The sequence below is a fragment of the Vigna unguiculata genome, chromosome 9, assembly GCF_037176805.1.
Source record: "Vigna unguiculata cultivar grain cowpea cultivar isolate G323 ecotype 2 chromosome 9, ASM3717680v1, whole genome shotgun sequence".
Lineage (NCBI taxonomy): Eukaryota > Viridiplantae > Streptophyta > Magnoliopsida > Fabales > Fabaceae > Vigna > Vigna unguiculata.
In genome coordinates, this window is record NC_140800.1 from 33,097,279 (window position 1) to 33,124,148 (window position 26,870).

Sequence of the window (26,870 nt, forward strand, 5' to 3'; positions counted from 1 at the left end):
GTGTATAAGATCACTTTCAGCAATATGATAATTGAAATTATTCAAGATTATATACAAAAATAAATAAAAAATTCTTATTTGGTTTTTCTCTTTAGCTCTAAGTTTATAATTCCTTTGAGGTGTTCCTTCACTAGTAGGGCTTGTTGGGTGTGGCCATGACATGCCAGGGTTACCCTGAATCTGCTCTTAATTGAATAAACAAGAACATAGAATGATATTTCAAAAGATAGCTCTAGGTTCTAATTAACATTCCCTCACGATCAAAGTTACACCTAATCCATGAGAAATAGTGGTTTAGAACATATAACTAATCGTAAAATATGACTACTACTAATTTGTTTTTGATATTAAAAGCTTCATCAGTAAATCATTCTTCCTAATCCATGCCTTCTTTCTAGGTATATGAAAGTTGCTGTAACAACTACCACGTTGGCCTAGCATGTAAATTATGAAACCAAATTTTTTAGCCTATTATTTATATTTGCTAATCCATTCAACTTAACAACCAATTTGGATTTACGTGCACTCAAGTCAACCAGAGTTGATTTACGCACGTATTCCTCATCCTATCATCGCGTGAAATCTTGAGAAGGGGCATTATCAAACCACTGCACTAGCAGTGTGCTATAACTTGTTCTACTTGTCGTTTCTTATAGCTCCCCAGTCACTTGCATTCTTCACGATCAAATTATAATAATAGTAATATTCCAGCTTATTGCCCTATCACTTGACCCTAAGGGCAGAACAATGCTCTTAATCATTGTCTTTCGTGTATAAATAGGCTACAATTATGTTGTAAGTACACTTAAAAGCAAAACAATCTTAAAGAGAAAATGAGGTCAACAATGCTTAAATGTATAACTATAGTGTCGGTCATATATTTGTTGAATCAGAATGCTCATTGTGAACTGCAGGTTGGGTTTTACAGCTACTCATGTGGTATGGCTGAGTTCATTGTCAAGGATGAAGTCAGAAAAGCTGTCAGTACTAATCCTGGGTTTGCTGCTGGGCTTGTAAGAATGCATTTTCATGATTGCTTTATTAGAGTAAGTGATTATATGAAGCCATTTGTTATATACATTATTTAGTAACAGTGAAATCTGCTACTCAGCTTCTTTCTTTAGTAAAAACTTTTACCGCTTTGTTAATTTTTCTAGGGGTGTGATGCATCAGTGCTTCTTGATTCCACTCCCTCAAACACTGCAGAGAAAGACTCTCCCGCAAATAAACCAAGTCTTCGAGGGTACGAAGTCATTGATCATGCCAAGGCTAAACTTGAAGCAGTGTGTCCAGGGATTGTTTCTTGTGCTGACATTCTGGCATTTGCAGCAAGGGACAGTGTTGAGTTCGTAAGTGTGTGTACTTTGTTCTAGAAACATTTCTGAAAGCAAGGAAATGAACTTAACCATTTCTTGAATTATGCAGGCTGGAGGGCTTGGTTATGATGTTCCAGCAGGTAGAAGAGATGGCAGAATCTCACTAGCTTCTGATACAAGAACAGAGTTACCTCCTCCAACCTTCAATGTAAACCAGCTCACTCAACTCTTCGCAAGGAAGGGATTAACACAAGATGAAATGGTCACCCTCTCAGGTATGCAAGAGCTTCAACATATGGTTTTCTTATAGCTTAAATCTGCTAATGGCATGTATTTTGTTCATGCAGGAGCACACACAATTGGCCGTTCTCATTGCTCAAGTTTCAGCAATAGATTGTACAATTTCAGTGCCAGTTCTAGACAGGATCCAAGTTTAGATCCCTCGTATGCAGCATTGCTGAAGCGGCAATGTCCACAAGGCAGCACAAACCCAAACTTGGTGGTTCCAATGAACCCTTCAAGTCCTGGAATTGCAGATGTAGGCTACTATGTTGACATATTATCAAACCGAGGCCTGTTCACATCTGATCAGACACTGTTAACTGATGCTGAAACAGCCAGCCAGGTGGAGCAGAATGCCAGGGATAGCTATCAGTGGGCAAGCAAATTTGCTGATGCAATGGTGAAGATGGGTCAAATCAGTGTCTTAACAGGTAATGCTGGAGAGATTAGAACAAATTGCAGGGTGGTTAGTAGCTAACAATAGGGGTGAGGGAAGTACCTGCAGCAAATTAAGATTTACATATTTTAAGTCATGTTTCTAGTGGAGGGTTTTTTCCTCCTGCTTCATTACAGAGCACGTAACTTCGCTTCTGTTTTATTTTTGTTCTTTTTGTTCGCGAAACTTGCCTTCACCTGTCGCTGAATCAGTCCTGTGTTTGCCCCTAAAAATTGATAGCTTGTCGTGTGTAGCAAGAATTCACTCACGTTACCACAATCAATTTCCAAGATCGTCCAATCACAATGCCTCGCTATCGACAACCGACAAACTTTTGTCCTAAGCTAGATATCGAGGACAAATGCTAAATTAGTATATTACACGTTTAACAATATATCAAACAATAATTACTTGAATGTGCTTTTGTTGTTTTAAACATTTAAATGGACAAATGACATCTTATATTTTTAAAATTAATTCAATTTAATCCAAGCGTAACATCAGCAAAGACTGCAAAAAACTCCTTCTCCTGGATCGATGGTATCCCATTTCCAAAGGTCTGAGACATGAGCCTTCAAAGGTAGCACGTATGGATCCAATAAACCAAACTGTATATAGCAGGAATTAAACATGTAACACTTAGGTCTAAACTCTCAAGGGCACATTATAGAGCTCAGAGAAGGCTATTATAAATAAAACAACAAAATAATATATCATTCATCATCATATAGTACCACAAATCTTAGATAGCAACAAAATTATAAGGTAAACACAACCATATGGACCAGTGATACGGTTTGAGTACCATGAAATAATAAGGATGGCATTTAGTTCCAAAATCATCCCCAAAAATCAACAACAACAAAGAAGAACATAAACAGAAACTAAGTAGTGAGCTCCATGATAGCACCAACAATGTCCCCGTCGTGAGTCTTGAGGGCCTTGACAGCCTTGCTTCTAGATACTCCTGCCTGGGTCATCACCAAATCAATGTCATGAGGTTCAACACCAGTCTCATCAACCTCCTCCTCTTCTTCAGGCTGCGCTGCTGCAGCTGCAGCATCTTGATCTTGTTTTGCCAGCACGGATCCCACATCTGGCATCCTGAACTGTTGAGCAGCCTGTGTCTGCAATTGAGAGCTCAAGTCCTCTATTTTTGCCTCCCCAAATATGACATAGGTCTCAGAATTTGGACTCTTAAAGACATCAGGTTTTGAGATGAAAAAAAGAACCTAATGCATAAAACAATCTGGTTAAAAGCCATCCACATCCCAGATAGAACACAGAAAAGACGATGACAATATATACAATGACTCACATTCTTTGTCCTCTTGATTGTGACCCTACTAACACCACTAACAGGTTTCAATCCCAGCTTCAGCATTGCTTTTCGGCTCTTCTTCTCACTTCTGCTCTGCTTCGAACCCTCAGTACCACCTGCATCATAAAAAAACATTAATCCAAGAGAATAGATCAACAGATACAGTGTTGCAGTTGAAGACAAATGAAAAGAGGCACATTGTATTTTTCTTCTAGCCAAACCCTATAATTATATAACCCTAACCTCCATAACACCGCAAAGCTAAATCCTTTTGAAACAAATAACACATGTGCCAATAGTATATAGTTTTTTAACACTTCTGACTAAACTACACAATGAATACTCTCGTGTAGGGCAAGTTCGATAACTCCTAGGCTAACTACCTTGAGAGTTATTATTAGTTAACAATGATTTCTTACTGGTTATTTTTTACACAGACATGCATGTCTATGAACTATGAAACTCATTGTTTTTCTTCTTGAAAGAAAAATCTCAAATTGATGTAAGAACTCAAAGCACAGAAATATATCAAACGGAGTGAAAAGTTGACACATTAAGTACATTGCCAACAAAAAGAATCCCTAACATTAAAACGATGTTCTACAGCAAGGCTAAAAAAATCTGTTATTCTCAGATGTAAAATGGTAAATCTAGATACAAGTAAATCCATTAATCCATTTTAACAGTTATACATATAAACATAGTGATTAAGAAAAAGGAGGACCTTGGGCATCATCCTTGTCATCGTCTTCGTCCTCATCCTCGTCTTCGGTTTCATCTTTTTCATCGTCCTTAACATCCTCTAAGATGGGAGCATCATCCTCCTGAGGAAAAACAGATTGTGGAAGCGAATGAGAGAGAATAAAGTAAAAAATTGAAAGTAAATGGAGCAAGATGGGAGAACCTGGGGCTGGGGTTTCTTCTTCAGGACTGCGTCTTCGACAGAGGGCACTTGTGGCTCGGCTCCGGCGTCGGCGGCGGCGTCAACAACGGGTCCCGGAGACATGGCTTTTGTTTTAGTGAACAAACACTCCACAGACACTGATACGGAAAGATAGAAATCGCAGAAACGATAGATTCAATGATGAGACTCTTTTTCTGCTATTCATTCTTCACCTTCCCACCTCATGGGCTTTCGGGTTCTTCAGCCCATCTCTAACTTGGGCCTTTATCGTCATCCCTTGACCTATATTCTTAATTTTTAAAAAATATTTATGTAATGAAATACATTTATCATATAACAAAGACAAATACTTGAAATATAGTCTAGTATTTGATTGCAATTTTTAAAATTAAAAAATTGTAATATCATGTCTCATTTAATACATCCCTTTTCCAAAATTATATTTTAATAAAGTTAACCAGTAAAAAAAATATTTGATTGTGTTATTTATATTCCTCTAACATACATTTAGCAACCAAAGTAAAGACAATTTGAGATAAATACTCATAGTTGCCATACTTTATAAAAGTTCCTGTAATTACATTTTATTCTTAAGTTTTGAAGACTTGTTTTATTATAAAAATGTAATTTTGAAAAATCAATTTGATATTTTACTAAATACTATCTTATCATAAAATTGCAGTATTAGGAGCTATTTTGAATTTTGTATATATTTCGGAACTAAATCAACTTTTACACTCTCAAGAATTAGATTCATCAAAACACATGTATATTTAAAGACCGAATTGTGTATTTACTCATAAACTGTTTAATAATTTGTTATATCTTATTTTTTTCAATATTTCAGTTTCATTGTTAAACGAAAGGTTTTAAAAAAAATCTCACCCAATACAATAAGAAGTTCTCTTAAGTTAAAAACTTTTATTGCTATTAAAAATCCAGTATTTTATACTTTTGATTCTTAGTTGTACTAGTTAGTTATTTGGTCCTCTAATCAATTTTTCTCACTCTACGATTTCAAAAGCTAATTCAGCTCGTGCAACTTTCAAGAGTTTTGTTCTAATTTTTTTCAAATATATCTATCTTAAAGAATTACAATCTCTTTATGAATTCTTTTAAAGATAAATAAAGTTTTGAATTTAGTTACCTATTGTTGATTTTTTTTATTTTAAATATACATAAATAAATACTTTTAATTTATTTTATATACTTTTTCTTAAATTTAAAAACCCTATGAATGATGAATGAGATATTTTCTAGTTTGACAATAGCATTTTATATCTCTACCCATTTTATAGATGATAATTGTTGCCATGTATCCTCAATTTCATCTTTCAAGTACTATTTTATATTACTGGACTTAATGGCATGTTTAACTACTTAACAGATAGTAAGTTACACATTTTATCATTTTATTGTTTCAACATTTTATTATTCAATTTTAATTTTTTTTTATATTTTATAATCTAAGTTTATTTTCTGCACATTTTAATATTGTATTGTTTTACGTGTACATATTTTTCTCTATTAGTTAGTGTTCTTTTTTATTTATAAGAGTTCTAAACAGGAAAATAAACAAAGAATAAATAATAAAAATATGACTTATTTATAAGTCCTTAGGTATTGGATTTGTACTTTTATTTATAGGTATTTATGTTACAAAATCAAAGTACAAAATAATAAAAATATGACTTATTTTATCTTTTGTTAAAATGTCTATTAATATATATATATATATATATATATATATATATATATATTAATATTAGAATACACAATAGTTGTCTCAAATAAAAATGTTTATGTAAATTAAAGAAGATCCGAAGAATATTGCATTACCTCAAAACTTTATACTGACATAAAATGTTTTTTTATTGATAATAAAGGTTTTTCTCAACATTTTCCATCTATCATGATTCCATTAATAAACTCAAAAACATAATTTTGATATAGATAGATTATAATTGAAATAAAAGTTCAAATAAGAAGTTGTATACCTTAAATTTATTGCAAAATGTTGTACATATTTCATTTTAAAGAGTTTTGAAGATTTCTTTTTACAAAACATCTTCGGTTGTTATACTGACGTTTTCATCTTCATCGAGAATTAAGATTTTCAATCCTTTCTTTTTTTCTGAATCGAAAAACAATAAAGTCTAATGCTCGTAAGATTCTCCTTGATTCTTATTGATTGTCATTGTAAAACAGAATGCTATTAGAATTTGTTTTCTTTTAAATTTAAAAGGTAATCCAGAATCATAAGGCACTAAATCCATTGTTGGTATAAAAATCTTTTTACCAATATTTTCTCTTGTGATCATGATAGCACAAATCACATTTTTGCCTAAGTCATTAACTTGCAATCTTCTGTCATTACAAAAATCTTTTGATTGATCAATGCTTCTTAGAAAAATATTTCGCACACTTGCTTTATACTTCAATGGATGATTTGGTATACTTGAACATTTTATTTCATTCAAGAATTCTGATGTAAACCATCGGTTTGAATTTCTTGGTCATCATCTTATTAGTAAGGTGTTTTTGAACTTAAGTATGTAATTTCTTCATTATTTATGAAAGATAACATGACATCATTCACTTGCTCTATACATTCAATTCTTGGACATAGAATTGCTCCATCATCAAGAAAATCCATCAGACATCATATGTAGCTCAAATTCAAGATAAACAAATTAAACTAATGATAGTGAAGGCGATTCGATGTTTTCAATTAGAAGATGTTTTGGTATTTTAAGATTGTCTTTAGCATTTTCGTTTAAATCCATATCTTCATCTCCAATTTTGAGGATCCAATTAGAAATTCTTTTATGTTTGTTGCATTTTTATTTGTGACAATATTTAATCTCATATTCTTTGTTAGTTTAAATATGTTGCAATGCTTTCATTATTCAACATCAAATAGTTGCAATGTTTGCAACTATTGTTTCAAACCATGGTAGGGTTACAAAACAAATCAGTAGAGGAAATGAGAGAAGAGTAAAAGGATAAATTAGAGTGTTCTATTTTTCTTGAACGATTAGGGTTTTGGAAGACATGGGAAGATTATAAAATAGATTGATGAAGGAGATGAGAATAGAGTAAAAGGAAAATGAGGGAGGGTTTCATTTTTCTTGAACGACTAGGGTTTTAGAGCATGTTTTGGGAGTGTTATAAAATAAAGAGAAAAGATGGTTTATGAGAGAAAGAAAAGTGACATTTTGAAATTGTACACGTGGTAAGCAAAGAGGAAGCCGCATGTATTAATTTATTATTTTATATTAAAACTACTTAAAGAGGTAAAAGAAATTTGAATTAAAATGAGAAGTTGAGATGAGTGATTAAGATAACAACGAGTCTAGTTTTTCTGGTGGGTTTTTTTGTATTATCCTTTGCTGAACATTTATCACAATCTAAATTGTGAAGGGACGGCAAACCAAATAGAAATTGGTTTGTAAAAAGAGAGTTGAAGTTGCCACCATTCCATAGTTTATTCTGGAAAACTATGGAAAATCATACAAATAAAATGAAGTATGCGAAAACCAAATTTAGGGTCCAGGAGTCGGTTACGCGTAGAGAAGGTATTAGCACCCTACAGCGTCCGTCCAAAGACAATACCTTTAATTATATTTGCAAAAGAGATGTGTTTATTCTATAATATTTATTTTTCCCAAAAAAGAAGAAAATAAATTAAACAAATATATTTATTTTATAATATTTTTTCCTCTACCTCTCTCTCAATGTGCTAGGGTTTTTAAGTAGATTCAAACTGTACTCTTTCTATCTCTCTTTTATTTTAATGTCTCATCTCCACTAGGTTAAGTGAGACATGAGCTTCTTAACTTTTGGGTCTTTTCTCCACATAGGAAGGAAGCCTAATACTCAACCCAAATTATAGTTTGTTTTCAATTTTACTTTAATGGTATGTTAGCCTTTAAGTGTGCTGTATTTTGGCAACTTGAATCACTTGCTCTCATTGAGTTGTTTATGTGAAACATGTATGACATTTATTGTTGTTATTGGAGTTGAAAAAATAAGCATTTTTCAATCTACTTTTTTAAAAAGAATTTGAATGTCCTTTATATCAAAGAAAGAAAAAGTTAGTTTCATAAAATTTCACAAATATTAAAAGTGAAAATTTAAGCAAATGTTTGAGCCTGAGTTCAATTCGAGGACATCTAGTGTGTGAAACTAATGTGATAACCAACTACATCACCCAGACTTTTATGATAAGTAAATATAACCTTACTTATAATTATTTTAAAGGTTCAATACCTAATTTTTTCCTAATATTTGTTAAGTTATTTTAATTTGCTTCAAATATATATATATATTTTTTAATTTGATCCTAATATTCGTCAACTTTGCTCAATTGATTCATTTTCTCTAATAGCGTTAAAATAATTAACGGTGAACAGTACAGGTAGACAAAATACCGTTACGTGACAGTGTTATATGTGACGTGGACTGTTTGAACTAATTTAAATGTATTTGTATAATTATTTTTCAAATTGAAAACGTGAGAAATTGTTTTTAATATTTTGTGCGTTTAGCGTTTCATACACGAATGCGAGATTGAGCAATTTTAGTTCAAGAAGAACGCGACTACGTGAGCAGAGCAGAAGGTGGTGCAATTCGTCGTCATTTACAAAGATTGGGCAAGTTCTGGTGACGAGAGACAGAATTAAGCATCAAATAGGTGAGTTTTAGTTCCATCATGTTATTTCCTTTTATTTTAAGGGTTCGGTGGTGAAGTGTGTTCTGTTTTTGTCAGATTTTGATGGATTAATTAATGTCCTTGTTGTTAGTTGAGAAATTTTTTATAGACTTCTTTATCTCATTCTGTCTTCTACTTTGTGTATGGTTGTCGGTATTGTTTTCCCACTTTGTTGTTAGTATTCAGTTGTAGTCTCTTTTTTATCTTAATTTAAATTTTTATAAAAATTAAAAAAATACGAACACACGGACACTATAATTATATATAAAAGAAATATAATATGTGAAAATTTTAACTCAAAAATCTTAAAACTAGCATATTAATAACAAATTAAAAGAATACTGTATACTCTTTTAATTATTTTTTATTTTAATTTAAATTTTGACATTTTAAAAATTAATAATTATAAATTGATTATCATAAATTTGAGGAGTTCATATAAATTGATTATTAAAAAAATTGTGGGATATTATAATTATAAATTGATTATTAAAAAAATTGTGAGATATTATAATTAATATAAAATAATAAATATTTAACTTTTATTTACTTCCTTTAACGGATCGTTATGATCATCGCTAAAAAAATAATGATAATAATATTTACTATATTTTACATCACATAATATCAAACATCACATAATATCATCTCATACTAAACTGCAAGCAAAGTAGCTTGGGTTGGATTTGACAGAGGGAAGTGGGAACAAACAGCCCTCAGAAAGACTTGTAATTCTTAGGCAATTTTGAATCCATCGGTAGTATTTATAAGACATGTTGAAACTAGATGGAACATAACATAAGTTTCCTTCTATGATGCTTTTCAAAATGGAACTGCTTGAGGAGTTAAAAGTTGTACATTTTGGTTTCACTAAAAAGGGTGGAGCTAATGAGTGCAGAACATCATTGTTTTACTGTGTTCAGTTCTATTTGATCTGTGCCTCTAAAGCTATTTACTATGACAAGAACAGTGAAAAGAAACACAAACCTAATACAGCCTTAGGTCCTCCAGAAATTGTGTCAGGAAATAAGAATATGGCACAGTACTTGATCTGCTATTTTGAAAAGCTTATGAACTATTTTGTTTTGAGAAAATGTTTTTCTATTTTTCACTTTTAATTATAAGTGCACCATGGTATTTTAATTTGTTTTCTATTTTCATTTTTCCTTTTGTTAGAGAAAAAAGTTGTTTTCACTGTTTCGTATTCAAACTTTTGAAGATGGGAAATAGAGTGAAAATAATGTGACAATAAAAAGTGAAAACAAAGAATTGTAACAAAAACCTCTTCTCAAACCAAACAATCCATGGCATTCTTTTAGAAAAACACAGCATTAGCTGATAGGATGCTATAAGAAGTATGCTAATTGTATTTACCTAGATGATAGCAGCTGGAAGCATTAATTAGTATATTCATTTCTTAGGTCTCAGATCAAGTTGATTAGGTAAGTGTATGATAATGACTATGGTGGGAGAAGTATAGAACAATATCCTAATATGTTTATTTACCTTTATAGTCCTGTTCACAGTGGTTTCGTGCTTTGGTACCAACACTTGTTTCTGGTAATTAAAAGTGCAAACGTCTTTCTATTCCAAATCCACAACATTCTTAAAATCATAACAGTTTATCTTATAGATAACCTTCAAGTAAAAGATCAACAGCAAGAACCTGAGCAGACTCTTCTAAAATTGATTATAATCTGTTTAAAAGTAACTTACGTGCAAAATTGAAAACTAAAATGAAAGCTCAATGTATATTCCTTGAGAAAGAGATAGCCAAGTCATAAAAGAAAGTGACGAAGGATAGATTAACAGATAAGGATATAAAGTGGATGCAGAAATTGAGACACAGTGAGGCAACTTTATCATTGCACTAAGATCCAAGAATAAAATTAATCCTTGCAGAAATAATCATTTTACAGAACCAAAACAAACAAATTTTACTCCATTCGCCCAAAAGATAAGTGTCGATCCAGATTTCTATGCTTCAAATAACAATTTATCAAAAGTTAATTTGAACTACATTAAGTGTTATTTTACTCTCAGAAACAATGCACAAGAAAGCTCAAACCAAATAATCTACTTTCTTTTGTTAAAATCTGCCACGTCCACATTAATTCAAAGTGCTTATATTGCACATGAAACACGCAGACCAACTTCAAGGTAACATAAGACTGGTACAATCTCTTAAATTTCAAGTCAAAGTATTTGCATACATGCAAAAACTAGACAGCTAAACAAAATGTTAGCCCAGAAATAAATGAAAACAAAAATCATTGGTTACAATACCCTCGAGTTTCCGCCAGCAAAATACATTAACTGCTCTTTTAAGTTAGCCTACAGCAAAATCCATGCATGACACTGAAATATTGATAAATGGAAGTTGTGAGCACTATGCTCCATTTACTCAGATTTAAAATATCCCTCAATTACAACACTCTGATCAGAGGCCTTGGACTTCAAGTTTAGCACTTTCATTCCTTGCTCTAAGCTCTTCAATGTCTGTAGAGGATGTGGCTCAGTACGTTTGTTCCAAACAGGCAAAATTTCTGTGATAAATTTATTAATATAGTTATTCTCAATAGCCTCCATAACAAGCACTTCAAACTCACTGAAACTCCCTCTAATATCTAACAGAACACTGCACAATCCTTGATGATTACAATAATCCAAGATCACATCCAGATTTATTTCATCCAGAACTACAGTTTCAATTCCTTGTTGAGCCACTTCTGGAGCTGTTCCCACTTTATTCTCAGTAAAGATTATGATTTTGCTTGTGATGTCATTGATGGATGATAGAATTTGATTCAAAGAACTAGGATCTTTATGTATTACAATCCGAATTGGTTGGTTGGCTCCAGGTTCTTGAGATGCAGGTACTTTAAAGTTTTCAGTGAGAAAGGAAGAAGACATTACCATTGCATCATATTTCTGTAATAGCCTTGAATAGTAACCACCACAGTCTGCAGCTCCATTCCCAAGCAAGTTCAAAAAGTTTCCATTGATAGAAAGAGAATATCTGCAATGCAAGTACAGGCTAGACTGTCAAGTGATGTTTATGAAAGAATTAAAACACATGAGGATCAACCAAACTCCAAAATGCATCCAAAGAACAGTCATAATTGTTAGGAAAAGCATGTGAAAGTGTCAAAGGACATAGGGAGAGTTGAATTACCTCAAGGTAAGGAAAGGTTTTCCCGTCAACATGCGATGAATGTAAGGCTCATTGAGACTCTTGCACAACTCTTCCTCTACCCCTACAACAACTTCAATTCCTGCACCTCTCAACCTTTCCACCCCTTTGAAGGCAACTATGGGATTTGGATCCACCATCCCAACAACAACCTTTTTCACTTTGGCTTCAATTAGAGCTTCAGTACAAGGTGGAGTCCTACAAAATGATTACAAGGTTCCAAGCTCACATAAGCAGTTGCATTTTGTGCCAAATCACCGGCATCTCTCAGAGCAAACACCTGACAATCTCATCTCCCCAACTCAACATACTCACAAACACAAGGTCTTTATCCAAAGGCTAAGTAAGAAACATTAACATCTCACAATCAAAACATGTTCACCAGAATATCTCCTAACTTTATGTAACATTCATTTTTATTTTACACACATAGAATAATTCAGATAGACAGAGAGTGGAAGAGAGGAAGGTAGGTACCTCAGCATGCGATTGCCCTGCTTTAGGGTGGAACCCTTCACCAACAACTATCCCATTCTTTACAATAACACACCCCACCAATGGATTGGGGCTGGTATACCCAATAGCCTTTCTTGCAAGCTCCACACATCTTCTCATGTAAAACCCATCATCACTTTCTCCATCGGAGGATGCACACAGCACCCCAAACCCATTCCACCGACTCCTCCTAACGGGTTTGTAACTCCCATCACCAAAAGTCAAACACAACCTAGTTCCAGGCTTGGAGGGGCTCAGGGTGGACACAAAAGATGCAAACTTTGGAGGAGTTGCAGTAATCGAGAACCCAGGCACCTGAAGGGTGCAATCTGAACACAGTGCTTGCATAGTGTTTGTTCACACTACAAAAACGAAACCTTCCCCAAAATACCAAACCCGAATCATAACCTGCAGACGTGAAGTAAATTACAACATCATAACCAGTTAAACAAATAAAAACTTGCAATAAACAAGATTCAAGCCATGAGTACAACCATTCCCACTCCCAAAAAGCCAACAAATATCCCAATAATTTCAACATTCAGAACTTGAAATTGTAATTACCCCTCAGCAATTCAGTATTGTGATAACCCTTTTATTTCAGTCTCTTTCTTCCCCTCATTCCAACACCGAATTCTCTACTCTCTCTACTTCACCATCATCCCTTACACTGCTACCTTCACACTTAACCAAATTTCTTTTGCTTCTGAATCAGATGCTAGAGAAGTGACCCCGGCAAGTCCTCAAGCTACCTTCATCTCTAGCCTTTCTTCCTCCAGGTAAGCTCCAATTTCGTTTTGAGGTCCAATTCCAGATTTCATCAAGAAACCTTGCTTCTATTCTGAGTCTAATTGAGTGTTCCTCCCTCATCCATGTCAGAATGATGGAATTGCTAGGTTAAATTAAAGAATTCTGCCCTTCCTCTCTACGTTGCTCTCATTCAAGGCGTTCTCCATTAACTAGGCAAGGGAAGCTGACTTTTAGCTCAATTTTCGTAGGAGATGTGTTCTTGAGTGGTAGAATTGTTTGTTCTGTGTTTAATTGGTGCTTGGACCTGCTTGTGTGTGATTTTTGAGTATGGAATGATTTTGGGCGAGGATGCATGCGTGGAACAGATGAGGAATCCTGGTATTTTCGCCTAGGCGAGCAGCTTTCGCCTGAGCGAAAATACCAGAGGATCACCTCTGCCACTGCACGAAATCTCGCCTAGGCGAGCTGGAGTCGCCTGAGCGAAATAACTTCTCGTCTAGGCGAGCTAATATAGCCTGAGCGAGAGTTCGCCCAGGATTTTATTTTTTGCCACTGTAAGGGGTCTTGCCCAGGCGAGAGTAGCCCGCCTAAGCGAGACAACCTCTCTGGCTTAGGCGAGACTCTCTAGCCTAAGCGAGATTGCCTGCAAAAGTTTGCTCCTTTCATTGTTTTTGACTAATTGATACTGTACTACTTGCATGAATTTGATAATGGCTAGTTCTGTATGTAATTCTTATGCATGATGGTCAGTGTGATGGAATTGAGTGTGAAATTGGTATGATTAAGAACATGTTGGAGATAGGGTTTCAAGGGGAATCCTAAGGAATGTGGTTTTAGTGAATGTAAGGGCATGAGGACTCAGATTGGTGGCATCCTGACGCTCCTAGTAACCATTAAGACTCAAGTAGAGTATGATGGATTACGTCGGGGGGAGTAGCAGGAGGTCCTGGTCTATGATTCCGATCCATCATAGAGGTGATGGGATTTACCTTAAGAGTGGTAGGGTGAATACCCCTTGTGCCTAAAACTCTGCAGAGTTTAGGAACCATCTCAAGTGCAAGTCACCAAGAGCTCCAATGCCACTTACATAATCCGAATATCGAGTCTAGAATGATGTGAGATGTTGTGGTCAGGATTAATCTGATGATTTAATCGATTGTGTAATAAAAGTCTGTTTTCTGTCTTAGTATGAAAATTTGCATGGTTTGCTCTTTGTTTAAGTTAGCTTACCCTTCTAGTTTCTATTATGTTCTGTGTGTCTTCTACTTTTGCTATGATCGCCCTTATTGAATGGCGTGAGCAGATAAAAATGCAGGCGAAGATATACCCTTCCTAGGCAGGCGTTGAATGGCTTTACATGACGTTTTCCAGCAGTAGTAGTTACATTTTCCTATAGTAGATGCTTAGAGTGTTTTGTAACCCTTTGTTTAGTGTAGGCGGTATGTATGGTTATTTTGAGGATGACTGTATTATATATACTGGCCTATGTCATCATTTGCTTCTGAATTATTAAAAATTTAAATGTTTTGTTTAATAGTTTAAAAGCTATGAAAACGGGATGTTACAATTTTGGTATCAGAGCAGTGATTCCTTTAGGATCTGTAGGTGTGAGCTTGCTTAGCTTCTGTTGTGTATTTCTCGTAGTGTGTTTGGTACAAGTTGTTGTACCTGTCGACTAATCTGATGGTTCCTTCTTGTGTGATCAGAGCTATAGCACCTAGACCTTCAACACCTCCTGTTCCAAACCTAGATAATCCTCATTTGGTGGGAGCAATTGAGGCGATGATTGCAGCCATGCAGCAGCAGAATGCTAACATGGTGAATCAGCAGAATCTAGCCTTGCAACAAATGGAGTCTGCAAGACTAGCAGCAGAAGCGACTCAGCAGAGGCACTTGGAAGCCCTGCATCAGATAAGGGAAAACCGTTCAGCCGCTGGTTCTTCCCAAGCTTCACTGCCACGAGTGCAAGAGTGGAGTTTGAAGGATTTCCTTCAACACCATCCATCCCGATTTGATGGCAAGGTTAGCCCGGATGTAGCTGATCAATGGATGCGGGACATGGAACGAATCTTTGATGCTAAGAGATGTCCTGCAGAGAACAGGCTTGCATACACTGAGTACCTTCTTGCTGGAGAGGTCGTGCATTGGTGGTCCAGCATGAAGATGATGTTAGAGGATAACCATGAGACCATCACCTGGGAACTGTTTAAGAAGAAGTTCTATGCTGAGTTCTTCCCAGATAGTGTGAGGTATGCGAAGGAGGTTGAGTTCTTACAGCTGATGCAAGGAGATATGTCAGCGTCGGAGTACGCTGAAAAGTTCAAACACTTGGGTAGATTTCACACCCTGAAGATGGCAGAGGACTGGCAGTGTAGAAAGTTTGAGAATGTGCTGAGAGGTGACCTCAAGCTCATGGTGGCTCCGCTCTCTATCAAGGAATTCCCTGCCTTGGTAGAGAAGGCAAGAGTGATGGAGAAGCTTAAGGCTGAAGTTGAAGCTCATCAGAGGTCTCAGCTGAAGGTGGGAGGACCATCTGGGTCCACAAGCAGACACGACGACAGGAGGAAACCATACTCTAGGCCTCAGCCCCAGGGGCCCAGGAGGTTCTCACATCAGTCCCAGCAGCCCCAGCCTTTTAGGCCACAGTGCTTCCACTGTAGGGGGCCCCATCTGAGGAGCGCCTACCCCTAGCTTTCTGACAGGAGGACATGCCATAGGTGCGGCCAGGTGGGCCACTTCATCAAGGATTGCCCAGTTGAGAGGAGCACAGTACCGAGGCCTTCACCACAGCCTCAATCACAGCCGTCGAGGGGAGGTGCGAGACCATAGGCGGCGGGTTGGGTGTACGCTGTCACTGGTGCCAAGGCAGCTGGATCAGGTAACCCTATTATCGGGTCTTGTGTGATAGCTGGTAGGAGCTTGCATGTTCTGTTTGATTCGGGGGCGACGCATTCTTTTGTGTCGGAATCTAGAGTGGTAAAGTTGGGTCTTCCGGTGAAGGAGCTCCAGTATGACCTGGTGGTGTCCACACCTGCTTCTGGGTTAGTCAGAACCTCGACCGTGTGTGCTAGGTGTAAGATCGAGGTTGAGGGGCGCAAGTACAGGGTAAATCTCATCTGTTTACCCTTGGTGGGACTAGATGTCATCTTGGGGATGGATTGGCTATCTGCCAATCACATTCTCATTGACTGCAACGAAAGGAAAGTGTTGTTTCCTAGCCTAGAAGATGAAGATCTGTTGGTGTCCTCACAGCAGGTGGACAAGGCAATGAAGGAAGGGTCTCAATGCTTCCTGATTCTGACTCAGTTGTCCGTTGAGACTGAGACTGGACCCTTGGAGGCGCCAGTAGTGGGAGATTTCTCAGATGTGTTTCCTGAGGATGTGCCTGGCCTATCCCCTACTAGGGAGATAGAGTTCTCCATTGACCTGGTGCCAGGAGCAGGGCCAGTGTCCATAGCACCCTACAGAATGGCTCCTGCTGAACTAGTGGAGTTAAAGAAACAAATTGAAGAGTTGCTAGAGAAACAGCTTATCAGGCCGAGTGTATCGCCTTGGGGAGCACCGGTGTTGCTGGTTAAAAAGAAGGACGGTAGTTCCAGACTCTGTGTAGATTACAGGCAGCTGAATAAGCTAACCATCAAGAACAGGTACCCTCTGCCAAGGATTGACGACTTGATGGATCAGTTGCACGGTGCGGCAGTGTTCTCCAAGATTGATCTGAGATCAGGATACCATCAGATTCGAGTCAAGTCTGATGATGTACAGAAGATCGCTTTCAGATCCAGGTACGGACACTACGAGTATGTGGTGATGCCGTTTGGTGTGACTAACGTCCCCGCTTTGTTCATGGACTACATGAACCGAATCTTCAGGCCATTCTTGGACAAGTTCGTGGTGGTTTTCATAGATGATATCTTGATTTACTCACGGACTCCAGAGGAGCATGCAGAGCATCTAAAGATAGTTCTGAGCATACTGAGGGAGAAGCAGTTGTATGCAAAGCGGTCAAAATGCGAGTTCTGGATGACTTCAGTTCAGTTCTTAGGGCACATGATATCGGCTCAGGGCATAGCAGTAGATCCATCTAAAGTAAAAGCTGTGCTAAGTTGGTAACGCCCTAAGTCAGTGACTGAAATAAGGAGCTTTGTGGGGTTGGCAGGTTACTATAGGAGATTCATTGAAGGATTCTCCAAGATAGCAGCACCCTTGACCCAGTTAACCCGCAAGGATCAACCTTTTGCTTGGACTGACAGGTGTGAAGAGAGCTTTCTAAAGCTATAGCAAAAGTTGACTAGCGCTCCAGTGTTAGTGATTCCTGATACCGGTAAACCCTTTGAGGTTTACTGTGATGCTTCTCATCAGGGATTGGGATGTGTTCTGATGCAAGAACGGAGAGTGGTGGCCTACGCCTCACGACAGTTGAAGAATCATGAGAAGAACTACCCCACGCACGACTTGGAGTTAGCAGCAGTGGTGTTCGCACTAAAGATCTGGAGACAATATCTGTATGGTGCACAATTTCAGGTTTTCAGTGACCATAAGAGTTTGAAGTATTTGTTTGACCAGAAGGAATTAAACATGAGACAAAGGCGGTGGATGGAGTTCCTAAAAGACTTTGACTTTGAGTTGTTGTATCACCTGGGGAAGGCGAACGTGGTGGCTGACGCCTTAAGCAGAAAGGCAGTTCACGCATCTCTCATGATGGTCAGGGAGTTGGATTTGGTGGAGCAGTTTAGAGATATGCAGTTGTAGGTGGTTTTGGATGAAGGAGTCATTAGATGTAACCATCTCACTGTGTCTAATGATTTCCTTAATCTGATAAAGCAGAAGCAACCATCGGACCCCAAGCTACAGAGGATAGTAGAGTTACTTGGCACTGAGAAGGCCAAAGATTTCTTGATGGGAGATGATGGGGTACTGAGATTCAGAGGCAGGGTTTGCATACCTGAAGATTTAGAGCTGAAAGGCATGATTCTTGAGGAAGGGCACAAGAGCCGTTTTAGCATGCACCCAGGCATGACTAAAATGTATCATGATCTGAAAGAATCGTTCTGGTGGTCGGGCATGAAGCAAGATGTCGCTCGATATATATCGTCATGTTTAACCTGTCAGAAGGCTAAGATAGAACACCAGAGACCGGGGGGAATACTTCAGTAGCTTGAGATACCCGAGTGGAAATGGGATAGTATTGCTATGGACTTTGTTACCCATTTGCCTCAGACCGTGAAGAACCACGATGCTATATGGGTGATAGTAGACCGTCTCACCAAGAGTGCCCACTTCCTAGCAGTAAACTTGAGGATGTCTATGGCGAAACTAGCACAGTTATATATCAGTGAGATCGTGAGGTTACATGGTGTGCCATCGAGTATAGTCTCTGATAGAGACCCACGATTCACCTCACGCTTCTGGCAGACGCTGCAGGATGCTATGGGTAGTAGGTTGGCTATGAGCTCCGCATATCACCCTCAGACCGATGGGCAGTCCGAGAGAACCATCCAGTCTCTTGAGGATCTCTTACGAACGTGTGTACTGGACCATCTGGGTGCGTGGGATGAGGTCCTGCCTTTGGTAGAGTTTACATATAATAACAGCTTTCACACCAGTATTGGCATGGCCCCTTATGAGGCCCTCTATGGCAGGAGATGTAGGACGCCTTTATGCTGGTATCAAGATGGGGAATCAGTGGTAGTGGGACCAGAGCTTCTGAAACAGACTACTGAAAAGGTCAAGCTCATACAAGAAAGGATGAAAGCATCTCAAAGCAGACATAAATCATATGCTAATCAGAGGAGAAGACCTTTAGAGTTCGAACCAGGGGACCATGTTTTCTTGAGAATTACCCTGACTACTGGTGTGGGAAGAGCCATCTACCAGAAGTTGTCTCCTAGGTTCGTCGGTCCATATCAGATTCTGAGAAGAGTTGGACCAGTGGCATATGAGATTGCCCTACCTCCTCCTCTGGCCAACCTCCACTCAGTGTTCTATGTTTCTCAGCTCAGGAAATATGTTCCCGACCCTTCCCATGTACTTGAGATGGAAGATCTGCAGATCAAGGGAGATCTTACAGTAGAGGTTCAGCCCGTTGATTTAGGAGATGTTCAGATGAGACAGCTCAGAGGAAAGTCCATCAGACTAGTCCAGGTCATCTGGGACAAGAGGACAGGTGATTCCACTTGGGAATTGGAAGCAGATGTGAGGAAGTCATATCCACACTTGTTCTCTGGTAAGTCCCAATTTTCGGGTCGAAAATTTTTGAAGTTGGGGAGATTGTGATAACCCTTTTATTTCAGTCTCTTTCTTCCCCTCATTCCAACACTGAACTCTCCACTCTCTCTACTTCACCATCATCCCCTACACTGCTACCTTCACACTTAACCAAATTTCTTCTGCTTCTGAATCAGATGCTAGAGAAGTGACCCTGACAAGTCCTCAAGCTACCTCCATCTCTAGCCTTTCTTCCTCCAGGTAAGCTCCAATTTCATTTTGAGGTCCAATTCCAGATTTCATCAAGAAACCTTGCTTCTATTCTGAGTCTAATTGAGTGTTCCTCCCTCATCCATGTCGGAATGATGGAATTGCTAGGTTAAATTAAAGAATTATGCCCCTCCTCTCTACGTTGCTCTCATCCAAGGCGTTCTCCATTAACTAGGTAAGGGAAGCTGACTTTTAGCTCAATTTTCGTAGGAGATGTGTTCTTGAGTGGTAGAATTGTTTGTTCTGTGTTTAATTGGTGCTTGGACCTGTTTGTGTGTGATTTTTGAGTATGGGATGATTCTGGGCGAGGATGCATGCGTGGAACAGATGAGGAATCCTGGTATTTTCGCTCAGGCGACTCGCCTGAGCGAAAATACCAGAGGATCACCTCTGCCACTGCACGAAATCTCGCCTAGGCGAGCTGGAGTCGCCTGAGCGAGATAACTTCTCGTCTAGGCGAGCCAGTTTAGTCTGAGCGAGAGTTCGCCCAGGATTTTATTTTTTGCCAGTGTAAGGGGTCTCGCCCAGGCGAGAGTAGCCCGCCTAAGCGAGACAACCTCTCTGGCTTAGGCGAGACTCTCTAGCCTAAGCGAGATTCCCTGTAGAAGTTTTCTCCTTTCATTGTTTTTGACTAATTAATACTGTACTACTTGCATAAATCTGATAATGGCTAGTTCTGTATGTAATTCTTATGCATGATGGTCAGTGTGATGGAATTGAGTGTGAAATTGGTATGATTAAAAACATGTTAGAGATAGGGTTTCAAGGGGAATCCTAAGGAATGTGGTTTTAGTGAATGTAAGGGCATGAGGACTCAGATTGGTGGCATCCTGACGCTCCTAGTAACCATTAAGACTCAAGTAGAGTATGATGGATTACGTTGGGGGAAGTAGCAGGAGGTCCTGGTTTATGATTCCGATCCATCATAGAGGTGATGGGATTTACCTTGAGAGTGGTCGGGTGAATATCCTTTGTGCCTAAAACTCTGCAGAGTTTAGGAACCATCTCAAGTGCAAGTCACCAAGAGCTCCAATGCCACTTACATAATCCGGATATCGAGTCTAGAATGATGTGAGATGTTGTGGTCAGGATTAATCTGATGATTTAATCGATTGTGTAATAAAAGTCTGTTTTCTGTCTTAGTATGAAAATTTGCATGGTTTGCTCTTTGTTCAAGTTAGCTTACCCTTCTAGTTTCTATTGTGTTCTGTGTGTCTTCTACTTTTGCTATGATCGCCCTTATTGAATGGCGTGAGCAGATAAAAATGCAAGCGAAGATACACCTTTCCTAGGCAGGTGTTGAATGGGTTTACAGGACATTTTCCAGCAATAGTAGTTACATGTTCCTATAGTAGATGCTTAGAGTGTTTTGTAACCCTTTGTTTAGTGTAGGCGGTATGTATGGTTATTTTGAGGATGATTGTATTATATATACTGGCCTATGTCATCATTTGCTTCTGAATTATTAAAAATTTAAATGTTTTGTTTAATAGTTTAAAAGCTATGAAAACGGGATGTTACAAGTATCATTATCCCCAATCAAATTTCAATCCCCAAACATAGCACCATCAAATAACAAGAACACAGCAAACCCCAAAATCATCTTACGTTCATATAAAAAGCCAAAAATCAGAAATCAAAGCATGAAGAAATGGAGGAATCTCATTACCGCCGATGACGGAGGGGATGATGAAGATGCGAAGTGAAAGATGGCCTCCCAATGTTGTAAAAAAATGACTAACCCCTCTCCCTCCTATGGATCCCCCTTATGAACTAGATGAAGGAGTTAAAAGAGCAGTTGAAACCGGAAAAAACCGTTCCCCCAGTTCTTTAAATTATTATTATTTTTTTTTTATTTTATTAATAAAAAAACGAAAAATAATTAATAGTATTTATTTTTATTTTACTTTTTCTTATTTTTAAAACACAAAATCCTTATTTTACTTAACTTTTAAAAACATAAATTAAAAAGAAACTTTTAGTAATTAATTTTTTCTTTATCCTTCTTATTTAACACTTATTTTTTCGGTTATTTTGAAAATAATTTTATATTCACCAAAACAAAATTAGATATTGACATTATTAAAAATACACTGTTTTTGTGCTTTGAAATTTTTTTTAATATATTTTAAAATTTTAAAATTAATGATCATCAATGTATTTTGAAGACATAATAAAAAAATAACATAGAAAAACTAGTAGAAAATCTAAACTCGATAACAACATTTTGTTTATTTTTTGTGATTTGTGTTTTTTGTATTGTATTTTTTGTAGATTAAAACAAAACTTCTATAACACTTTCGCCCAATTTCTAAGCCTAAAATATCATATCTAAATCAACTATAAGACAATGGTATGATACAACTTCATCCGCACTTAGAGCTAATATATGTTTAAATTGGTTTTAAGACATTCTAATAATTTTTCAAAACTTCTCCTCTAATAAGTCGTACAGGTAGTAATGAAACAATGTTGTTTTGTAAAATTTGTTGTAAAATGTCATTTTCTAAATATGCGCTTTACTTCATTACAATTATTTACATATTCCTAAAGTTTAGGAAAATTTTATAGATAATAAAATGAAAAAACAAACTGAAGTGGTAAAATTATGGAATAGTCATTATAATTAAGTGGTACAATGTGTAATTAAGTATTATTATTAAAAAGGTCCATTATCTTTTATTTTTACATGATTAAACATAAAAGAGTTTAATAACAATATTATAGATATTTTCTTATACAGTATACCCTTTCTTATTCAATGCAAATTTATTTAATATCGTAAGTAATTATAAAGATTTAAAGTGTCAAAATAAAGCAAAAAAAAGGTATGAAATATAACTTCATTAAACCTCTAAGATTAAAAAATTGTAAAATTTGAATTTGAATTGTTTTTATTTAATTTTGTTTTCAAATATCTATTTATACATAGCCATTCAAAAGTCTTAATTTCAAGAATTTACTCTACATAGGATAATTTGTAAGTCTCATTTTTTAGCTTATATGTGTATGGGTCTGGCTCTTTTCGTAGGCTCAAGACCAGTCCATTAGGAGACCCCCAATACCCTGTCTAGCCCCACTCACTCTCACTTGTCTCACTTTCAGAAAACTTTTCCTCTCCCTCACTCTCTCTGTTGGAACTTGAGAACTCTGCTAGGGCATAGTGAACCTCCCATTTCGAGCTAGCTAAGTCCATCTCCTCTTTCAAGTAAGTAAATCTTAGGGTTTCCTGGTCTTTTTCCCTCTTATTTTCACTATTTGGATATGTGGGTTTGATTGGGGTTTAACCTCATATGTTGTTTTGTCTTGGTTCCACATTTCAGCTCACTACCATAGTTTTTGGAGTTGTGGTACTCCTTAGTTGTGGGTCTGTTGCATTTGTTAGCATCTAAGCAAGGTAAGGGAAGTTAAGGTTCAGGTTTTTAATTCATTTTTGCATGTTTGTGGTTCTATTTCGTGTTTCTAGTGATAGTGTGTTGCTTATGATGGTGTGAAAATGCATTGGGTGTTGTTTTGAATGAGTTCTTGGTGGAGCATGCGTGGAACAGTGGGTGAGAACTGATTTTCTCGCCCAAGCGAGCTCGTCTCGCCTAGGCGAGAATAGCTGAAGCTTGCCCAGGGTTCTGCTCAAAGCACTCCCTCAAGCGACCAACACTCGTCTTGAGCGACATATTGTCTCACTCAGGCGAGAAGGTCTCGCCTAAGCGAGAGCTCGTGAAATCTCTCAGGGCCACTGTTTGCAGTCTCGCCTAAGCGAGAGCCTGCAGCTTAAGCGATGCAACTTCCCTCGCCTGAGCGAGGGCTCCTAGCTTGAGCGAGGCTGGTGCAAAGGTGTGCTCTAACATTGTTTTCTTGTATGTTTTGATGATTTGTTGCATGATTGGTTTAAATTCCCCTTTTTAAACGAGGAGTATATGAATATGCATGGCTGTTTGATTCCTATGAACTAAAATAAGCATGCTTGGTATGAAATTAATCACGGATTTGTTGGTTGGTGGTGTTTTGGCATGATAATTGGATGTTTGAGATAAAAGTGGTTGTTATGGTATTGAGAAACATGAATTTGGTGTGAGATAGACGTAATTCCATGAGTCTCGTGGGGAGATCTCATGGTGGTATGTAGTGTATATAATTAGGATAAGGATTCAAGTAAGAATTGCATCCCGAAATTCTAAAGGATTAGTTAGTCTCATATAGAGCAAACTGATTCAAGTGGTGAGAGTAGCGGGAGGTCCTAGTCTTTGGCAAGATAATGGCCTTAGATGCTTGAAGGCTAACCTAGTGTGTGGTAGGGTGAAACTCATTGGCAATGGCTCTGCAGAGTAGTAGAGGCCACCACAAGTGCAAGCGTCCAGTGAATCCGATCTTATTATATGTATCCGGGTAATTGAGTCATAGTGTCCTGCTTGGTTGCTATAACATGATTTCGTGCCTACTTGTTGCATGTTTGTAATCTGTTTTCAAGTGCTTGAATAATATAACATGTTAAAAATTGTTTTGTTTCACTAGCTTACCCTTTCATTCTTGTCTGTTCTTTGCTTTGTTTTCTCTTTTGCGATGATCACCTTATTGGTGGGTGCTGTGTAGTTTGGACCTGATATTTGTGCCTCTTAGGAGCAGTGTTGAGGCCCTGGTGGCTTTGTAGTTCCCTGCTCTTGGAGCATCTCTTTTGCAAACTATAAAACTTTTGTTTAGTATGTTTTGTATGGCATCCTTGGTGTGCCTTAGTATCTTTTAAGCACTTTCATGAATGACTGTAATAGTAGATCCTTATGCATATTGTTGATCTGATTGCTCTTTTATTACTATAATTATGCCATATTTTTATTTAGTAGATTTAATCTATTTAAATGAGATGTCACATAATTCACTTCATATTGTATATATAAATTATAAATTATAAATATATATTAAAATTGGAACTTTAATATTAACATTTACGAAAATAAACATTAGCCCATTTAAATATTTAATAATTAAAATTTAAATGTAATATTAGATAATTAGATGATATTTAACTTTTAAAACCCCAGATCTTATTTACTTTATATATACGATTAACTTCTTTTTCTAAATTGTTTATCCTCACAACATACGATTTTCTTTTTCTAGAATCAAAATGAGGCATTATCTATAACAATATACAATATATAAAGAGGATTCCCTCTTTTGTGTCCACATTTCAAAATACCAATTTTATTCTTTAAAATATAATTATTTATTAAAATTTTTAAAATTGACCATTGTACAATTTTTTTTCTTTATTTATCAATAATTATTCTTTCATCTTTTCTTGTATATTTCACTTTACTTTAATAAATATAATTTTATTTTATATATTAACTTAAGAAATAATTATATTATCATCACCTATTAATATCATGTATATTTAAAAAAAAAAAATGCGTATAACAAGATCCCGTTGTGAGTCTTGAGTGCCTTGACGGCCTTAGTTCTTGACACTCCCGCCTGTGTCATCACCAAATCAATGCCAGTTTCATCAATCTCCTCATCTTCTTCAGGCTGTGTTGCTGCAGCTGCAACATCTTTATCTTGTTTCGCTGTAACAGATCCAATGTCTGGCATCCTAAACTGTTGGGCAGCCTGTGTCTGCAACTGAGAGCTCAAGTCCTCTATTTTTGCTTCCCCAAATATGACTAAGGTCTCAGAATTTGGACTCTTGAACACATCGGGTTTTGAGATGAAGAAAAGAATCTAATGCATAAAATAACTTGGTTAAAGGCTATTAATCTTTCAGATAGATCGCAGAAATGAATAATACATATAATGACATACACTTTTTGTTCTCTTGATTGTAACCCTGCAAATGCTAGTAACAGGTTTTAGTCCCAGCTTCAACATTGCTTTTCGGCTTTTCTTCTCACTTCTGCGCTGCTTTGAACCCTCTACACCACCTGCATTTCAATCCAATTAATTAAATTAATGAACAACAAGAAGATCAACAGATAACAAGCCAGACTAATCCAGTATACTCATTGCTGCTAAAACGCATAGGACAAGTAGCAAAGTGCATAACTACATAGACATTTTCTCTAGGTAAAAACCCTTCATTCCAAATAAACTGCAACAGTTATTTACTTGTTAACATTGAAACAACTATACAGTGGTGAACTTTTTTCACGAACAACTCAGCCATATAAAAATCATAAAACACATAAAACCAGATGCTGAATATATTTAAGATGTGAAGTTCAGCACCAACAAAAAGAACCCCAAACATGAAAACAGTGGTACAAGAGCTTCAACATATGGTTTTCTTCTAGCTTAAATCTGCTAATGGCATGTACTTTGTTCATGCAGGAGCACACACCATTGGCCGTTCTCATTGCTCAAGTTTCAGCAATAGATTGTACAATTTCAGTGCCAGTTCTAGACAGGATCCAAGTTTAGATCCCTCGTATGCAGTACTGCTGAAGCGGCAATGTCCACAAGGCAGCACAAACCCAAACTTGGTGGTTCCAATGAACCCTTCAAGTCCTGGAATTGCAGATGTAGGCTACTATGTTGACATATTATCAAACCGAGGCCTGTTCACATCTGATCAGACACTGTTAAAAGATGCTGAAACAGCCAGCCAGAGAATGCCAGGGATAGCTATCAGTGGGCAAACAAATTTGCTGATGCAATGGTGAAGATGGGTCAAATCAGTGTCTTAACAGGTAATGCTGGAGAGATTAGAACAAATTGCAGGGTGGTTAGTAGCTAGCAATAGGGGTGAGGGAAGTACCTGCAGCAAATTAAGATTTACATATTTTAAGTCATGTTTCTAGTGGAGGGTTTTTTCCTCCTGCTTCATTACAGAGCACGTAACTTCGCTTCTGCTCTATTTTTGATCTTTTTGTTCGCGAAACTGGCCTTCACCTGTCGCTGAATCAGTCCTGTGTTTGCCCCTAAAAATTGATAGCTTGTCGCGTGCAGCAAGAATTTACTCACATTACCACAATCAATTTCCAAGATCGTA

General features: G+C 37.0%; 4 protein-coding genes across 7 annotated transcripts; 1 reads left to right on the forward strand and 3 right to left on the reverse strand.

Annotated features, from left to right (window-relative positions):
• The first annotated feature begins 785 nt into the window (after positions 1–785).
• On the forward strand, positions 786–26,707 carry LOC114164268 (peroxidase 5-like). 2 transcript variants are annotated; one of them, XM_085666548.1, is made up of 4 exons: positions 786–1,046; positions 1,158–1,349; positions 1,426–1,591; positions 26,210–26,707. In XM_085666548.1, the coding sequence occupies exons 1-4, from the start codon at positions 834–836 to the stop codon at positions 26,539–26,541; spliced, it is 903 nt and encodes a 300-aa protein (XP_085522674.1). In that variant the 5' UTR covers positions 786–833; the 3' UTR covers positions 26,542–26,707. The 2 variants fall into 2 exon arrangements, with proteins under 2 accessions (XP_085522674.1, XP_027904672.1); XM_028048871.2 differs by lacking the exon at positions 26,210–26,707 and adding an exon at positions 1,664–2,205 and having other exon boundaries at positions 787–1,046.
• LOC114164270 (nascent polypeptide-associated complex subunit alpha-like protein 2) lies at positions 2,721–4,503 on the reverse strand. The gene is made up of 4 exons (XM_028048873.2): positions 4,260–4,503; positions 4,080–4,179; positions 3,353–3,471; positions 2,721–3,266 (listed from the first exon to the last, which is right to left on the reverse strand). The coding sequence occupies exons 1-4, from the start codon at positions 4,359–4,361 to the stop codon at positions 2,919–2,921; spliced, it is 669 nt and encodes a 222-aa protein (XP_027904674.1). The 5' UTR covers positions 4,362–4,503; the 3' UTR covers positions 2,721–2,918.
• LOC114164267 (riboflavin biosynthesis protein PYRD, chloroplastic-like) lies at positions 11,128–12,900 on the reverse strand. 3 transcript variants are annotated; one of them, XM_085666105.1, is made up of 3 exons: positions 12,644–12,900; positions 12,149–12,364; positions 11,128–11,992 (listed from the first exon to the last, which is right to left on the reverse strand). In XM_085666105.1, exons 1-3 carry the CDS (start codon positions 12,649–12,651, stop codon positions 11,374–11,376), a joined length of 843 nt encoding a protein of 280 aa, XP_085522231.1. In that variant the 5' UTR covers positions 12,652–12,900; the 3' UTR covers positions 11,128–11,373. The 3 variants fall into 3 exon arrangements, with proteins under 3 accessions (XP_085522231.1, XP_085522232.1, XP_027904671.2); XM_085666106.1 differs by having other exon boundaries at positions 12,149–12,505; positions 12,644–12,780; XM_028048870.2 differs by having other exon boundaries at positions 12,149–12,446; positions 12,644–12,772.
• LOC114163645 (nascent polypeptide-associated complex subunit alpha-like protein 2) lies at positions 25,261–25,810 on the reverse strand (the record flags this gene model as incomplete). The annotated part of the gene is made up of 2 exons (XM_028047945.2): positions 25,261–25,603; positions 25,685–25,810. Coding segments are annotated over 2 exons (462 nt in total), but the record flags the coding sequence as incomplete, so codon positions are not given.
• Positions 26,708–26,870: the final 163 nt, after the last annotated feature.

Excerpts from the sequence above, each read along its gene's own strand:
- LOC114164270 (XM_028048873.2), bottom strand. The coding sequence starts at position 4,361 with ATGTCTCCGGGACCCGTTGTTGACGCCGCCGCCGACGCCGGAGCCGAG. Across the intron at positions 3,472-4,079 it reads TGACAAGGATGATGCCCAAG|GTGGTACTGAGGGTTCGAAG; the intron begins GTCCTCCTTTTT and ends TTTATGATGCAG. Across the intron at positions 3,267-3,352 it reads CAATCAAGAGGACAAAGAAT|GTTCTTTTTTTCATCTCAAA; the intron begins GTGAGTCATTGT and ends TTTATGCATTAG.
- LOC114164268 (XM_028048871.2), top strand. The coding sequence starts at position 834 with ATGAGGTCAACAATGCTTAAATGTATAACTATAGTGTCGGTCATATAT. Across the intron at positions 1,350-1,425 it reads CAAGGGACAGTGTTGAGTTC|GCTGGAGGGCTTGGTTATGA; the intron begins GTAAGTGTGTGT and ends TGAATTATGCAG. Across the intron at positions 1,592-1,663 it reads TGAAATGGTCACCCTCTCAG|GAGCACACACAATTGGCCGT; the intron begins GTATGCAAGAGC and ends TTGTTCATGCAG.
- LOC114164267 (XM_085666105.1), bottom strand. Across the intron at positions 11,993-12,148 it reads AAACCTTTCCTTACCTTGAG|ATATTCTCTTTCTATCAATG; the intron begins GTAATTCAACTC and ends CTTGCATTGCAG.